The sequence below is a fragment of the Sceloporus undulatus genome, chromosome 9, assembly GCF_019175285.1.
Source record: "Sceloporus undulatus isolate JIND9_A2432 ecotype Alabama chromosome 9, SceUnd_v1.1, whole genome shotgun sequence".
Classification (NCBI taxonomy): domain Eukaryota; kingdom Metazoa; phylum Chordata; class Lepidosauria; order Squamata; family Phrynosomatidae; genus Sceloporus; species Sceloporus undulatus.
This window is the reverse complement of record NC_056530.1, coordinates 32,638,437-32,656,534: the sequence shown is the minus strand read 5'-3', so window position 1 is coordinate 32,656,534 and position 18,098 is coordinate 32,638,437. Positions and strand designations below refer to the sequence as shown.

General features: G+C 42.7%; 2 protein-coding genes across 2 annotated transcripts in view; both read left to right on the top strand.

The window, feature by feature from the left end:
* The first annotated feature begins 488 nt into the window (after positions 1-488).
* On the top strand, positions 489-2,937 carry TMEM223 (transmembrane protein 223). The gene is made up of 2 exons (XM_042441000.1): positions 489-858; positions 2,645-2,937. Exons 1-2 carry the CDS (start codon positions 489-491, stop codon positions 2,935-2,937), a joined length of 663 nt encoding a protein of 220 aa, XP_042296934.1.
* SLC3A2 (solute carrier family 3 member 2) overlaps positions 726-18,098 on the top strand; it is a 39,931-nt gene continuing 22,558 nt past the window's right edge. The window contains exons 1-2 of the mRNA XM_042440717.1: positions 726-858; positions 6,253-6,389. Of these exons, the coding sequence (XP_042296651.1) occupies positions 6,299-6,389 (91 nt within the window). The 5' untranslated portion in view covers positions 726-858; positions 6,253-6,298. The remainder of the gene's footprint in view (positions 859-6,252; positions 6,390-18,098) is intronic.

The following is an 18,098-nucleotide window of genomic DNA, read 5'->3' as shown; positions in this document are numbered from 1 at the left end:
CTCCATTACATTACAAACACATACTGTACTTGTCCCTCCATATTCGCTAGGCACAAGACCCCCATAAATATGGAAAAGCCACAAATAACAGAAACGCCATGTTTTTACCTGAGAGGACACCTCTCTAGGAATCTCTAGGTCCTCCAGCGCAACTCTGTGGTCAACGTCCGACAGACTGACCATAGAGTTACACTGGAGGAGCTACAAAGGCCTAGTAGAGTATTCTCTCTAGGAATCTCTAGGGCTTTCGGTGGGACTTTTAGTTAAAGTTGACCATAGAGTTGCATTGGAGGACCTAGAGATTCCTAGAGAGAACATACTCATCAAAGCCGCAAATATGGAGGGATGAAAGAGAGAGAGTGTGTAATAAAAAAAATCGACTTCGTCGAGAGAGACCGGAAGTCTTACGGCGAGGCGCTGAGGCGAGGGACTACACTTCCCAGAAAGCTTTGCGCGTCGGCCGATTCCACTTCCGGCGCGATTCCAGCATGCTTGCTTCCCGCTGCTGCGGAGTGAGGCTGAGGCGTTGCTGGGGCTGCCTGTGGCCCGGCTTCGGGCACTGGAGGGGCGCCTCCTCCTCCTCCTCGGCGTTCCCTCTGGAGGTGTCCTCGGCCGCCGTGCCCCGGGACGTGCTCCTCTTCCAGCACGAGAGGCGCCGCTTCTTCCGGCTGCTGGGCCTCTTCTGCGCCGGGCAGTTCGTCTTCTGGGCCTCCCTGGCGCACCTGGCCTTCACTACCCTGAGGGCCCCCGCGAGGGACCAGGAAGCAGCGGCGCCCCGAGGAGGAGAGCCGGCCTCCTCCCTCCGCCTGGGCTCCGGCAAGTGGCGCCTCGGCTTCACCGCCTCCTGCCTCACCGCCGGTAAGAAGGACGGCTTCCCTCGGCCATGGCCCTCCGAGAGACTAGGGTCCCACAGGGAGACAGACATGGGGACACGGGCCCATAGGGAAGACGTAAGAGGGGAATAGGTGCCCATAGGGGATCATTGGGGAACACTTCTCCATAGAGAGTCATTGGGGATTATTTGCCCATAGAGACGCATAGAGGAATACTTGCCCATTGGGGAACATTGGGGAACACTTGTCTATAGGGAATCATTGGGGAATACATGTCTATAGGGAAACATTGGGGAATAGTTGCCCATAGGGAATAATAGGAGAATATTTGCTCATAGGAAATCATTGAAGAATAGCTGCCCATAGAGAATCATTGGGGATTATTTGCCCATAGAGATGCATAGAAGAATACTTCCCCATAGGGAGTCATTGGGAAATACATGTCTATAGGGAAAGCTCAGAGAATGCTTTCCCATAGAGAAACACTGAGGAATATTGGCCCATAGAGAAACATTGGGGATCCCTTGCCTATAGGGAGACTTTATTTGGCCAGTGTTTCCCTGTGGACCAGCATTCTCCTATGTTGTTGTTGTTGTTGTTGTTATTGTATTTATTTGCATCCCGCTCTTTCCCCAGAACTGGGACCCAGAGCAACTTACATGTCGCTATGGGCAACTATTCCCCTGTCTTCTTATGGGCACGTATTCTCCCCTCGGAGGAAGTCTTCTCCAATGTTTCCCTATGGGCAAGTATGGTTTCCCTATGGGAAAGTACTGTCCTGTGTTTTAGTACCTCGTGTTTTCTTAGCAAATTTCCTCAGAAGGGGTTGGCCATGGCTTTCCTCTGAGGCTGAGAGAGTGTCCCTGGCCTCAGTTGCTTTCAAGTCCTTTCTGGCTTATGGTCACCCTAAGCCAAACCTATCACAAATTACTTCAAATGACAAACTAATTCGGAAGGGGTTTGCCATTTCCTTCTCCTGAGGCTGAGAGAGCGTGACTTGCCCAGTTGTTGTGTCCCTTCATGTCCTTTCTGGCTTATGGCAAATCCTAAGGCGAACGTGTCAAATTCAGCCTAGACAATGAGGGAATAGAAATGATAGAATCATAGACCAGAAGGGCCATCCAGTCCAACCCCCAAACAGTAAAAAGAGTTCATGTACTTTGGATCAAGCATTGATATGAACAGGGACTGCTGTCATGAGATCAGAAGAAGACTAAGAATGTGGAGGGTAGCTATGAAAGAACTAGAAAAGATCCCGAAATGCAAAGATAGACAACGGAGCACAAAAGTTAGAATCAAAGAAACCATTGCATTCCCTGTTGCTATGAACAGATGTGAGAGATGGACAGTTAAGAAAGAAGATAGGAAGAAAATGCATCCCTTGGCGATGTGGTGCTGGAGAAGAAGGCCGAGGATCCCATGGACAGGCAGACATTTTGAAAATATATGGATAATCAATTTATAAAACCAAGAGTGCTTTTTTAAAAAGGGGTATTTGTTTTAAGCCATTCACCTCTGGAAACACACAGCTGGGCCTTTTCCAATCCATCTTCAGAGGCATTCCTCTGTAGGAAAGCGTTACAGAAAACCAGTAACTGATGCTAGGCCAACTGTAGGGCTTCAGTGGCCCCTCCAGACTGCAACTCCCATCACACTGGACCATTAATCATATCGGCAGGGCCAGATGGGAGCTGGAGTCCAGCAACGTCTGGCAGCCTTCTGGTTTCCCATCCCTTCCAGGATCAAATGTTACATGTGCATCTGTTGTCTTCTTCTGCCAGACTGGAGCATAACGATATGTTTCTTTGTAGGGTCCCTGATCTTGGTAGCGGGGTTTGTTTTTTCCCGACGATCCGTCTGCAGGGTCTTGCTGCACCGCGGTGGGCAAAATGTGACTCTGACCACCTATTACCCCTTTGCCTTCACTTCATCCTTCACGGTGCCCCTGCGCCACGTCTCCTGCATGTCCCACCGCTTGGAAGTTCCTGCAATGATTCCTCTCAAGATTAAGGGGAAACCTTTCTATTTCCTGCTGGACAAACAGGGACGGATCACCAACACACAGCTTTTTGACATCACTGTAGGCGCCTATCGCAAACTATAAGCCAAATGCTGCCAGAGGAGGAGAGGATCCTCTGAGACTGATGCAAAGAGGGAGGACAGAAGTTGGCTGTGTAAACATCACCTGAAGTGTGTCCTATCTGAGCGAAGAACAGTTTTTAAAACAGCCTCTGACCCGCCTCTATCCCTCAAGTAAAACAATTTTTGAGTCAGTTTGAAGCTGTCATTGTGTTGGACCTTAAATATGCTGACATTGGACTGGAATCTGTGTGATTACTACATGAGTGAAAAAACAATGTAAAAAGTACCAGCAGGGTTTAGCTGTTCCTTTGTTCCCCTCAAACATGTTCTTCTCACATTCACACATATGCAGCTGAAACAGAGACAGCAAACAGGCAGCCATGTCTTGCTAGAAGGGATTTTTATTGTTGTTGTGATTTCCAAGATATTGAAGGTGCGCTAGATCATATCTCCCACAGCTTTGATTCTCCCAATATTCTCTGTGTTAGAGGCTCCTGTGCTTTTTAACAGCTGCACAAGTAATAAATACTAATTAAAACAATATACTTGTTGCAAGCTTTCGAAGCTCCATGGGCTTCTTCATCAGGCAGGATGTTACAGGGAGATGTTTGTAACATCCTGCCTGATGAAGAAGCCCATGTAGTTTTGAAAGCTTGCAACATGTATATTGTGCATTTCGGTTGGCCAACAAAGGTATCACTGATGGATTTTTGTTTGTATGTGTTAAATGGCCAACACGGCTATCCCTGTATAATTAAAACAATAAAAAATAATTGCCTATTTTTGCCTGGAGAATTTCACCTGTTTGGTTTTGGTCCATCTTTCAGTTGTTTAACCTACAAGACTTAAACTAGACATATACTGCATCAATGGAAGTATTGTGTCTAGACTGAGGGAAGTAATAACACAGTGAGCCCTTTTTTATCCGCTGGGGTTTGGTTCCAGGATCCCCCGTGGATAACAAAATCCATGGATGTTCAAGTCCCATTAAATATAATGGCATAGCAAAATGATGTCCCTTATATAAAATGGAAAATCAAGGTGTGATATTTGGAATTTATACTTTTAAAAAACAGTTTCAAACCATGGATGCTTGAATCCGTGTATAAGAAATCCATGGATATGGAGGGCCAACTGTACCATTCCATTCTGCTTTGGTCAGGCTTTACCTGGAATATTGTGTCCAGTTCTGAGCCCCATAATTCAGAAAAGATGTGGACAACCTGGAGCGTGTCCAGAGAAGGGAAACCAAAATGTTGACAGGTCTGAAAACCATGAAGCTCTATGAGGAGTAACTTAGGGATCTGAGTATGTTTAGCCTGGGGAAGAGAAGGTTAAGAAGTGATACGATAGCCCTGGTTTAAGTATTTGAAGGGATGTCATATTGAGGATGGAATAAGCAGGTTTTCTGCTGCTCCAGAGAATAGGACACAGGGCAATGGATTCTAATTATTGTTGACATATTGGACCGTATCCAAAGGAGGGCCACCAAAATGGTGAAGGACTTGGAAACCATGCCTTATGAGGAAAGACTTAAGAGAGTTGAGTATGTTTAGCCTGAAAAAGAGACAGTTAAGAGGTGATATGATGGCCCTGTTTAAGTAATTGAAGGGGTGTCATATTGAGGATGGAACAAGCTTGTTTTCTGCTGCCCCAGAGAATAGGACCTGGAAGAATGGATTCAAACTACAGGATAAAAGATTCCACCTAGACATTAGGAAGAATTTCCGGATGGTAAGTTTGACAATGGCATACGCTGCCTAGGAGTGCGGTGGAGTCCCCTTCTTTGGAGGTTTTTAAACAGAGGCTCGATGGCCATGTGTCTGGGGTGCTTTGATTGTGTATTCCTGCATGGCAGAATGGGGTTGGACTGCATGGCCCTTGAGACCTCTTATTTATTATTTTATTTATTTAGAGTATTTATACCCCGCTCTTCAGCCACAGAGGCTCTCAGAGCGGCTTACAAATGGTTCCCAGCCCTTGGGCTTACAATCTAAATAGACGTGACACAAAAGGAGGAGGGAATGGCAGTGGGGAAGGGGATCAAGCCCAGGGGATCTTTTCTAACTCTTATGATTTTATGAATTTCATGTGAGCGTGGGGTTGAAGAGCAAAGTAATCAACTCTATTTCATCTTTTCCTTGCTTTTTGCCCATTTGGTTTTCAGGGCTTACATTCAGGGTGGTCAGATAGCCTCACCACAAAGGAGGCCAAGGCACTACAAAATGTTGGACATGACCAAATAAAAGTTAAAAACGCTAATATAAATGCAAATCCATGCTTCGTAGTCATGCTGAATGCTAGGGGGAAGCCTTTAACAGAAGCACAAATGTGAATGTGGAAATACTTATAATCTTTTCATTCGATTTTATTTCCTTCTTTACTTTGGTTATATATTTTTATGACAGATATGAAAGCATATTGCCCAGCGTAGACATACAGTACTTTAACACTTATATCCAAGATTAGGTACAAGGTGCTTCGTACTCATTTTTTTTAAGTTTGGAAACTATGTTGACACTTCTAGAAAACTAGAGGAAATAATTTTACTGGATTTCTTTATGTATGTTGAGACACAAAACATTTTACATCATCTTTCATTCACTGTTCAGGAGAGGCCTTGTGTTATTATTGCTTGCAGAAAGAGCCTCACAGAATTTCTTTTTGAATATATAAATAATTATATTTGCCACGGTTAACGTAAAACCAATATAAAATATTTTGAGTTCAAAACCTCTTATAAAATAAGAATCTAGGGACTGATGGAAATTTTGTTGATAAAGATATTATGAAAATAAGAAAGTATATTGATAGATGAAAAGGATGAACTAAATTCTATGTTTTATATAATGATATTTGTGATAAGTTGGGAGTCTGATTTTATGCGATTTATGTTTTTTGGTTGTTTTATTTTGTCGTGTATGTATGTTGTCTTTTAAAATTTTGTGATTAAAATTATTTTGTTAAAAAAGAGCCTCACAGAAAAGAAACAGTATTGGTAACAGAAGTCATATTTTATGATTGTTATGTAGGAATTATTGTGATTATTGGGATATGGTTTGGGGAGGGAGGGCCAACAGTGAGACCATTTTTATATATTGTATGTATTTTATCATTGTTGTAAGCTGCCTTGATCCTATGGAGAGGCGGGATATAAATAATAATAATAATAATAATAATAATAATAATAATAATAATAATAATTATTATTATTATTATTATGCTCAAAATGGAAGACATTTTGAAATTCCTCCTGGATAGAGGATTGAAATGTAGGACATGTCCTGGAAAAGGAGGGCCTCTGTTCATCCTGCTTGCCTTTCCTTTATCCTCACAGCTGCCGTTGCCACGGAAACATCCATCCTTTCCATCAGTTAACTAAAATGGCTGCCCCAAAGACAGAGGAGCTAGGAGCCGGAGAAACTCCCACGATGGTGCAAGGAAGAATAGACCTCGAGAAGAAAGGGAACAAAGGTAAGCTGGGATGCCCCCAAGTATCACCTTTTCCATTTGGAAAGTGTATGTTTGCAACCAAAATAGATACTCTCTTGGCAAACCTGTATATTCAGCTCCATGGCAAAAGCCCCTTCCCTTCACCTTAATGTCTAAAAGAGATGCACCTCTTTCTTACAATCTTCAAAATGTCCCACTGTCCGGGAAGCAATGTTTCTCTCTCCTGCTGCATAATGTTCAAATGTTTTTATGGTTCATTTTTATGGTCTTTAGACACAGGTCCCAATAATGGCAACAACGCAATAGCTTTCCGACGCCTTGTTGTTCAATTCATCAATACGTGCACCATTTTCATAAGGAAAATCACATCCATGTTTGGCTGTTTTGTTTTTCCTTTGTTAAACTTATTATTTCATTTTCAACATATTATTTCAACTGGAAGAAAGAAGTTGGCAGTATAAGCTTTGGTAGATTTCAGTCTACTTCCTCAGATGCTTTTGTGTGTGTGTGTGTGTTTTATTTTAACAAGATTTCCCAGGCCTGCCTTGAGACTGAGAGCATGACCCTCACCTGCAGTCCTCAGGGTGGGGCAGAATATGTCAAGATAGGAGTACTGTTCTGAAAAGAAAATATATGCATCTCCTCTTGTGTGTTGCTCCTCTGCTCCTTCCTTCCCTTTCAACATTTCCCAAAGCACAGATTTGGTACAATTGGAGGATAGCCAGGATCCTTCTAAAGTTCTTTTTTCCCAGGAGCAATAGCGGAGAAGACTTGCACCCAGAGCATGGGGCGCATTTGTTTCTCAGAGGGGAAAAGGACAACAAACAAGTGTTACCAAATGGGCTTCTTTGTCATGCTCAAAATGGAGGACATTTTGGAACTCATCCTTTCTCCTCTCTGCCTCCATTTTAAAGTTGTCAAGTCTGATTAAACTCTGTAGAATTTGCCTCTAAACAGACATGCATTTGGTAGTATTGTACTGCTGATTTGTGTTTTCTTTGTCAGTGTCATCATCTTTCCTTTTCCTAAATATGAAACTGTATCGTATTTAATCTTGTTTTAAAAAGGAGGGTCAATTTATTTATTGAGAGTATGTATTATTCCAATATATTCTAGTCATGTAAGCCACATTGATTGCTGCAGCAGAAAGGCAGGGTATAGGAATAAAGTTCATGTATTTTATTATTTATTAAATATTTGATATTAGTCATGTTGCTGGTGAGGATGATGATTTGGGGACCTCATAACTTCACAGTAAAAAAGAAAAAGGTAAATTTGGTTGATGAGGAGCACTGGTTAATGGGAGGAAGCAGTTTTAAAAATGTCCATCTTGCTTGGAGACATTTCTTTGGTTGGACTGTAGTTCCCATTCTAAGCAGTGCTTGGGAAATTGTTAAAAGCAGATGGGTTTTTTCCCTGTTTAGTGTAGAATTTGGAGAAGTAATGTTTTTTAGCAAGAGAAATATTTGGTAATTTGTTAGTCCTGTAATTTGTTAGCCGTCTCTCTCTCCCATAATAGTATTTGTCATTTTTCTATTTGCACAATTGTTATAAATTCATTTGTGTATTGAATGAAGTTGAGTTATATATCCCAAACCTTTTGGTTAACTAGAACAAAGAGAACTGAAACACAGAATGAAGAAAAGCATAATTTAAAGAAAATACAAACATACCAATATAAGATAGTAGTCATCTAGTGAGACGCTCTTTCAACAGCAGGCAAGGCATTTATTTACTTAGTGTGTATCTGTTTATTGAGCATTTGTATGTGTTCAAATATATAATCTCAGTCTGTTAAAGGGTGTGGGTTTTTTTGCAATTGTATTGAAATTTGAGCTTTATGACCTGGCAGCACTTTTGATATAGATTATTGATTATTTTAAAACCAGAATTTTAACCAGACATCAACAGAGAGACAAAGGAGTCAATTGGAAAGGAAACATAGAGCCCAAACAGACAGGCCAACATAAAGCTGCTTTGGGTCACTATGAAGGTATGCTGTTTAAATGATGCATGCTTCCTAAGAGGTCAGAAGCCACAAGAAAATCACGCTTCAGTCTTAAGGACTAGAGCGCAGCTTTGGCACAGCTTCTGGCCTCTTCAGATGCTTGTGTCATTTAAACAGCATACCTCCAAAGTGACCCAAAGCAGCTTTATTTTGGCCTGTCTGTTTGGACCCATAGGCCCGTTACAGACGGGTATCCTAAGACGGACTCAGTCCGTGCTAGGGTTAGAAAGGGGTGTCTCTTCCAGATGCCCCTAACCCTAGCATGGACTGAGTCCGTACGAAATGGCAGCAGCCGTTCCACACGGCTGGCGCCATCTTGACGTAGAGGACGTGCTGCGTCCACACGTCACGCCCCAGAAATGACACAGCGAGTGCGCGCTTTGGCACTTGCGGCGTCTCTTCCGGGGTGCAGGAAGGAGCGTGAAAATCGCGCTCCTTCTTTGCAGCGTCCGGGAACCACACCGTTTGGCTGCTGCGGTTCCCAAGCGCTGCAACCGGCAGCGGCGCGAGACTGCCCCAACTGCCCATCCCTGACAGATGGTCTGTAACGCATCATAGTTTATTTAGCAATAGCATTGTTCCCAGAGAAATTCATATTCCAAATTCTGGGACCACGATTCTAAAATGAACCAAGTTTTTAGAGTATTTTGAATAAATGAAATTATAAATCACATTTTAATTGGTTACACTGAATTAAACATTTACACCCCTGTATATGTATTGGATATCTATCCTGCGTCAATCAATCTTTTATCTCTATGTTGTGTTTCACTGTCCTCAAACTGTTTATATAGTTCTTCCTTTTATTTGGGTTAAAAATTCAAATCTGGAGCTATTCAGAGTTGTTTACATTCCAAAACAGAACATGTGTCATTTAAACAACATACCTCCAAAGTGACCCAAAGCAGTTTTATTTTGTCCTGTCTGTATGGGCCCCTCTTAACCTTCTTTTCTCCAGACTAAACATACCCAGCTCTCTAGGCTGCTCCCCATAAGGCATGGCTTCTAGACCTTTCACTATTTTAGTCATCTTCCTCTGGACACGTTCCATGTTCAGTCCCCAGCATTTTATGTAGCAGCCTGAAAGGGATATCCGCCTGACATCTTGGAGAGTCAACACCACCCGAAGTGTATCCAGATGGCCAATAGATGTAAACCTTGTGTAAGGGAGTCCTGTATGAATTGGGTCAGTGAATCATATGTCCCGACACCTGAGATGAGCAGAGTGTCCTTGCTGGATGTCTTCTATATTCTCAGCATTCATCCCATGTAACCATAGCATCATAAAATCATAGAGTTGGAAGAGACCGCAAGGGCCATCCAGTCCAACCCCAATCTGCCATGCAGGAACTCTCAATCAAAGCATCCCTGACAGATGGCCATCCAGCCTCTGTTTAAAGACCTCTAAGGAAGGAGAGTCCACTACACTCTGAGGAAGTTTGTTCCACTGTTGAACAGCCCTTACTGTCAGGAAGTTCCTCCTAATGTTGAAGTGGAATATCTTTTCCTATAGCTTGCATCCCTTGCTCCATGTCCTATTCTCTGGAGCAGCAGAAAACAAGCTTGCCCCCTCCTCAACATGACATCCCTTCAAATATTTGAACAGGGCTATCATATCACCCTTTAACCTTCTCTTCTCCAGGCTAAACATCCCCAGCTCCCTGAGTCTTTCCTCATAGGGCATGGTTTCCAGACCTTTCACCATTTTAGCTGCCCTCCTTTGGACACGCTCCAGTTTCTCAATGTCTTTTTTGAATTGTGGTACCCAGAACTGGACACAATATTCCAGGTGGGGCCTGACCAAAGCAGAATACTGTGGCACTATTACTTCCCTTGATTTAGAACTATGCTTCTATTGATGCAGCCTAAAATCGCATTGGCCTTGTTAGCTGCCACATCACACTGTTGACTCATGTTCAACCTGTGGTCTACTTGGACTCCCAGATCCCTTTCACATGTAGTTTCGTTCAGCGAGGTGTTGCCCATCCTATATCTGTAAATTTCATTTTTCTGTCCTAAGTGCAGTACCTTACTTTTCTCTGTGTTGAATTTCATTTTGTTAGCTTTGGACAACAAAGTTTGAGTACACATATGATAAACCTTCACAAAGCAAATGTGTCACTACCTTAGCCATTCACGAAAAAGTTTTGCATTTTCGAGTGTTTCAGATTTTGGCCTTCCGGATTAGGTAGATCAGGTTAGGTCAGTCTTGTGTTTATACTTTTTCTTTAAGCATTGAGGGGAAACATTTCATCACGTGAGCTCACACTGCTGTCTGAAGTTATACGAATCCAGGCTGGGTGTTTATATCCATAGCTACTTTTGGAGCTTCACTAGAAGAGAGAAACCAACGCTTCATGTCTGTTCTGTTTTTCCTATTTTGCATTCTGAGAACTCTTAGTACATCTTGGCAGGACAGTAGGAACTTGAGTTGCTGCATTCACTGGCACCGTGCCCAACCTGAGTGTAAAATGGAGCCTTGGGACACTCATCACCCCTGCAGTGGCATGCCAAACCAATCTTGGCAATGCTGGTACAAAGGAAGGGGGGCATGCAAGACTGAACGCATGCAGGACTGGAATTCAAATTGAGGCATCCTAAGGTTGGCTTTGTTATGAATGAGACATAATGCCTGCCAGTGGCACATACTAGCAGTACATGCTGCTTTCCTATTGTTCCAGTTCTGTGATGGCAGAGACCAAAGTTCACAGACTGCAATTCTGTGCCAGAGTAACCTGTGTCTTCTTGTGTGCAAGATTTGATTTTGCACTCCTAATTAACCGTGTAAACCAGAAGTGGAGCACAATTGCCGATCCAAAGGTCATGCGGACCCCAGGTTGGCATAGGGTGGACGCATGCCAGCCAGCAGTATGGGGTGGGAGTGTACACATTTTCTCACAGCTGCACACTGACGTGCAACACACTCGCCTCTTGCCAAATTCACACAGAGATACCCCACTGTATCTCCCTTGCACTTGTAAAAGAAATTAATATTCTTGCATGTTTTACTTACTTTTACTTGTACCTAGTATTTTGCTTCTGCTTGAAATCGAGGAGGGAAAGAGACAGGTAAAGTAATGTTGTGTGTCTTCAAATTATGGCAACCTTAAGGCACCTATCGTAGAGTTTTCTTGGCAAGGTTTATTCGGAGGGCGTTTGCCATTGCCATCCTCTTAGGCTGAGAGAGTGTGACTTGCCGAATGTCAACTCAGTGGGTTTCCATGGCCAAGCCAGGATTCAAAACCTGGTCTCACCTCAAGAGTTGTAGTCCAACACTCAAACCACTATGCAATGCTGGCTTTCTCCAGTCCTGATCAGTAAAATAACAGTTCTGATAAGTCTTACGTAGCAATTTCTCTGGACCATTGCAGTTCCAGTCCTGTCTTGGTATTCTTAAAGGCAAGAATCTTGTTTTATTAGTTTATTTCGCAATCCTGGGTTTCCCACCCTGGAATAAGCAGCTGCGATGTTACAAAACAGCTGAAGCAATTATATTTTTATCTGCACGACATTTGCTTAGGCAAGCAAGGCAGCCAATTTGCCTTCCAACAGCAAAATGCACAGGGAGGCAACATCTCTCTGCTAGAGATAAAAGTTCAAAGTTTGTTTACAGCTGCAAGCATTTTGAAACCATTTTAAAGATCGGCAGCCCTATCAGGCAGCTATTGTCTCTTCCCTGGCAAGTCGCGTCTTTGGGTGGCTTCCAGACGATCTCAGAGGGATCATGCAATTGTGATTCTACATACTATCTTCTTGCAGACAAACATGTGGCAGTTAACATACAGCTTTTCATTTTTTCCCAGCAGGATCTCACCTGGCAAGAATCCAGGCCTAGCCTTGTGCATAACATTGAGCAAGTTCCATTGCGCTGCATAACAACAACAAGGGAGAGAATTCTGGGAATTGGAGAGAGCACAATGTAAACACTTTGGGGGAAGAGAGCATTAAATGTTGAAAACACGGACAGCAGGCATGGACACTGGATATGATTACAGCTTTTTGTTTATGTGTCTGTGTTTACCATCCTCCCTCTTGCCTCTACTTTTAAAAGAGATTCAACAGATGAAGCTTGCTAACCACTTAACTCTTATGTGTCAGGCTGATGTTAAAAAACACAACCACAGTGAGGTCACTGGAAGAAGCAGACAAGAAGATCTACATGAATCGTAGCACCATAGAGTTGGAAGAGACCACAAGAGCCATCCGTTCATCTTAGATGACAAAGAAGTCAAAATAGTGACAGATTTCCCATACCTTGGATCAAACATTGATCGGAACTGAGACTGCAGTCAAGAAATCAGAAGAAGACAAGGAATGGGAATATTTATTTGTTTCATTTATGTGCCGCCTTTCTCCCAGATAAAAAGGAAGGGCAGCCCCGAAAGAACTAGACAAGTGCAAAAAATATACAACTGAACACCAAAGTTGAGATCATCCAAACCATGGATGTGAGAGCCGGACAGTGAAGAAAGCGGATAGAAAGAAAACCAGCTTGTGCTGGAAGAAGAGTGCTTCTTGACCATGGATGGCCAAGAAGACAAACAAATGGGTCTCTGTGAAACTGAAGGCTTTCACAGCTGGCATCCATAGTTTTTTGTAGGTTTTTCAGGCAATGAGGCCATGTTCAGAAGAGTTTATTCTTTTAGAACACGGCCTCGTAGCCTGAAGAGTCCCAAAAAAGGGTCTCTCCTCGGAGGACAAGATGACATTGGCCACATCGTGAGAAGGCATGACATGTTAGAAAAAGACAACATTTATTTCATTTCTGTGCCCCCCCCCTTTTTTTCCAAAAAGGGACCCAAGGTGGCTCACCAATGAAACCATTGCAAAACTTCACCATAAAATGTTAAAAGGCTATTAAAATCAATTAGGTTAAAAAACAGTATAAAATTACAAAACATACAGACGTTAAAACGATAAGTAAAACACACATCCTGTGTATAACAGCCTCCCTGACATGGTTGTACATTAAAAGCCTGCTTGAACAAAAATGTCGTAGGCTGCCATCGAAAAGAAAAAATGCTAGGAAAGGTAAAAGACAGTAGAAAAATAGGAAGATTGTATTCCAGGTGGTAAGATTTGGTCATGGAGGTTGCTGGCCTGAACCTGCAAGAGCTAAACAAATTATTATTATTATTATTATTATTATTATTATTATTATTATTACACTTTATTTATATAGCACTGTGGATTTACACAGTGCTGTACATACAATAAAAAAATCAATAAAAATGAAACCTGCCAATGGCGTGCATTCTTACAGGATAATAACAAAATACATATAAAACAATAGATAATAATACAAGATAGCATTAGATAAAATAAGCAACAAATTAAAAACAAAATGACTTGAGGATAGGGAGACTTGGAGATGTCTCATCCACACGGTCACAATGAGTTGAGGTCAACCTAAAAGCATCAACAAATATTTTTGGATTACAAACAAAAAATGTTTTTTGGATTAGGAGATTCATCTCCATTTCCCTGGAGATGGACACACTCTCATCTCCAGGGAAAATTAGAAGATTTAAGCCACAGCAAGACTACCCTCATGGTGTTCTTTCTATGGCTGGAGCTAGGCTATAGTGCGGTAGCACTGTCATTTGTTATTTGTTTTTAATTAAATATTTATTGAAATGTTAAAATACACAACATAAAGGTTACGCAGGATCAACAGGTACACAAATACATACACTCCCACAGAAACAAACAGGCAAACAAACCAGCATTTATACACCTACACACTTAATATGATAGTACTATAATTTGTAGTGGTTTGAGTGTTGGACTAGGACACTGGGAAACTAGATGACCAAAAGCGGTGTTCTGCCACCAATACTAGGGTTCGGGAGCACGCATTAACCACATGCTCCCAAACCCTCGCGTGTAACAGCAGCGCCATCATGGCGCCATCCTGTCCACATTGGCTCTGCCATCTTGACATAAGGGACGTGCAGCATATACATGTTGCAGCATGTTACCTACGTTACCGGTATGCCAATGGCGCAGTGATGATGTGCGCCATGCGCTGTAAAAAGAACCCGGTTTTTCCAGGTTCTTTTTAATCCGGAGGGACGCTGCATGGTTTGGCTGCTGCGGCGTCCCTCTGGACTTAAAACGGGCGCCTCCAGCCCACCATTTTTGGGTGGATTGTCTTGAGCCTAAGATCCTAATCCCCACTTGGGCATGGAAATCCACTGAGTGACCTTGGACAAGTCACACTCTTTCAGCCTCGGAGAGGAAAAGCAAACCCCCCCAAACAAATTCTGCCAAGAAAACCCAGTGACCCTGCCTTAGGGTCACCATATGTCAACCTCAAGGTACACAACAACAGCAGGACTTCTTTCCTCCAGTATGAGACACATGAGCGCTCCAGTGTGGTTTCAGATGCAAGCCTCCTGCTGGCTTTGAGCTTAGACCTTTTCGGAGACAACATGATCTGTCCTGCAGACTTGGCTCATGCGCAGCCTGCTGGCAACGTGGGGTGAGAGGCACATGGAGCTATTTTTTGGCTCTCTGGCAGCAGCTTTGTCCCTGCTGAGCTTGCCTCCTCCAGACTTGAGCAGACTACACGCCTGAACATGATGAAAGCCTACTCAGATTTTGGATTGGAGTTTGTAGAGAGAGAAAAATGGGATGAAAATGAGAGCATTTGACAGTGAAGGTACTTAGGATGCTGGGAGAGAAAGTAAAGAGAGAAAGGCTCTCACTTCACTTGCATACAATGGCTGTGTGTAAACTGTGCCAACCAAGTCCGGGTGAAATCTGAAATCCCTGAGTTTGGGGTCATCTCCCCCACAATCCCAAATTTATTGCTCTGCAGTCATTCAGTCATTCAGGGCAAGCTACCTTTGCAAATACTCAGCCTCAGTTTCTAAACATGACTCTGAAAACAGATCCTGACTGCATTCACACTGCAGAAATAAACCGGTTTGACTCCACTTTAACTGCCGTGGCTCAATGCTGTGGAATTCTGAGCAGGAGCAGACAGACTTTTCCAGGACCTGTCTGACATTTCAATCTTTTGCCCAGGAGGATGTCCAAAATGTCCTCCATTTTGAGCATGACTTAGAAGCATGCATTTATATTTATATGAGTGCTTTTTAGTTTTTATTTTGCAATGCCCTATATATTTTCATTGAACGTTCTACATTTTATAGTGCCTTGTCCTCCTTTTGTAGATACCTGGCCACCCTGATTCTGGGAATGGTAGTTCGTTGTGGCACCAGAGGTCCACAACAAACTATCGTTCCATAGCATGGAGCCATGGCGGTTAAAGTGGTGTCAAACCAGATTATTTCCACAGTGTGGATGCAGCCACCAGTACAAATCAAACCCTGGAAATAAAGTGGTCACTTAAAACAGCTGAGCCCTCTTCTTGTGCTTTTAACAATAGGCAGATAGGCAGGACGTTCTCATGATAAAGTATTAGGGACAGTCTCTGTTGTTTGTGGGGGAATGGCACAAGAACAGAACGGGAAAAACGTGGCAACCATGTTTGTTGGGAGTAAGTAATGGAGTCAGACTGGGAAAGGTTTGGGGTTTAATTGAGGAGTACTGGGATGGGATTTGCTCTAATTTTAGATTACATTCTGAGATGTATACTTTCAAGCTCTGAATTCAAGGCATTCCTGTACAGTTTCCTATGTCTTTTGTGCACTAACGGCCATCAATAAAATTGGACCTGCCACTTCATTTCCATTATGTATTCCATACACAAAGGATTTGTCATTTGAACTGACATCCTCACATACCAATGGCATGTATGTGCCTGGCTTCCACTCTGCCAAATTCATTTGAGGAAATAGGAAGAAGTCTAGGAAAGCTCATGCTGCCAATTTCTTTCTTTTGGTTAGTCTGAAAGGTGCTACAAGATCTTTGTATGTACTGTACTACAAATGTTAGCATGGTGAAGACTGTGCTGCCCAAGAATGAGGCTCTGTGCATTGACCCTGATACGGAAGATTAAGTGGAAGGATATTTTTGCAGGAGAGGAAATGTCCTTTTAGCTGTAGGGGTCAGTGTGGGAGTCAAAGTCTGGTTTTACTTGTCTGGGAGTTGTTTATTCCCCTTGTGATTAAATCTGGGGAAAGAGATGGGGGATGGAAGGTGAAAAACAGGGAGAGGGACTGAATCTTTGGCAAGTTTCGCTGAGTCAGGCGATGCAGCTTAAGGTGGAAAAATCAGAAAGGCTGATAACGTTTCTTGCTTCCAAAGCAAACTGAGAACAACTTAATATGTAGAGAGATCTTGTAGCACCTTTGAGACTAACCGAAAGAAAGAAGTTGGCAGCATGAGTTTTAATAGACTTAAGTCTGCTTTATCAGCTATACAGGGCTTAACCAGTTTGTGAAGTTGAAGGCTTTCATGCCGGCATCCATAGTTTTTTGTGGGTTTTTCAGGCTATGTGGCCATGTTCTAGAAGAGTTTCTTCCTTACATTTTGCCAGCATCTGAAGATGCCAGCCACAGATGCTGGCAAAACGTCAGGAATTAACCCACAAAAACCTTAACCAGTTTGTCACCAGCTGAACTGAACTGAAAGCAGTCTGCTAGCAATTTATGGTGGCAACCAAAATGATTTGGAGTTGCAGCACCTCCTTCTCTATCATGAGGTTATTTTAATTGACCAGCATAGCTACTTAATTTTTTTCAAAACTGCTTCATTCCAGGGGAGAAACCCCAAAGGTAAAATTCCTTGTGTAGGCTGAATCACAAAAAGCCACAAAAATGCAATGTTTGAGTTTCCCTGAACCTTCATAAGAGGGGGAAGGTCTGGAAGAAACAGAAACAAAAACAAAACAAAACAAAAGGCCAGAAGTGGTTGTGAAATCTACCATTAAATTCTATTTTTAATTAGAAAAAGGCGAATGAGACAGACATGATTAAGAGATTCATGTAGTTATGCATGATGTGAAGAATCATAGAATTACGGAATAGACACAAGGATAACGTAGTCCCCCCCCAAAAAAAAAAAACAGATTGGTGTGGCATCAGGGGTATTATGGGGGCTAGTTGCAGGGCAGGACAAATTGATTCAAATTACCTTAATACTGTAGATTAGAAAGCTGGGCCAAAACTAACAAAATGAATTTCAACACGGAGAAATGTAAGGTACTGCACTTGGGCCAGGGAAATGAAAGGCACAGATGGGGACACCTGGCTTAAGGAGACTTATATGTGTGAAAGGGATCTGGGAGTCCAAGTAGACCACAAGTTGAACATGAGTCAACAATGTGATGCAGCAGCTAAAGGGCCAATGCGATTTTTGGCTGCATCAATAGAAGTATAGTGTCTAGATCAAGGGAATTAATAGTGCCACTCTATTCTGCTCTGGTCAGGCCTCACCTGGAATACTGGGTCCAGTTCTAGGCACCACAATTCAAAAAGGACATTGAGAAACTAGAACGTGTCCAAAGGAGGGCAACTAAAATGGTGAAGGGTCTGTAAACCATGCCTTATGAGGAACGCCTTAAGGAGCTGGGGATGTTTAGCCTGGAGAAGAGAAGGTTAAGAAGTGATATGATAGCCCTGTTTAAATACTTGAAGAGATGTCATATTGAGGAGGGAGCAAGCTTGTTTTCTGCTGCTCCAGAGACTAGGACCCGGAGCAATAGATGCAAAGTGCAGGAAAAGAGATTCCACCTCAACATTAGGAGGAACCTCCTGACAGTAAGAGCTGTTCAACACTGGAACACACTCCTTTGGATAATGGTGGAGTCT

Excerpts from the sequence above, each read along its gene's own strand:
- TMEM223 (XM_042441000.1), top strand. The coding sequence starts at position 489 with ATGCTTGCTTCCCGCTGCTGCGGAGTGAGGCTGAGGCGTTGCTGGGGC. Across the intron at positions 859-2,644 it reads CGCCTCCTGCCTCACCGCCG|GGTCCCTGATCTTGGTAGCG; the intron begins GTAAGAAGGACG and ends GTTTCTTTGTAG.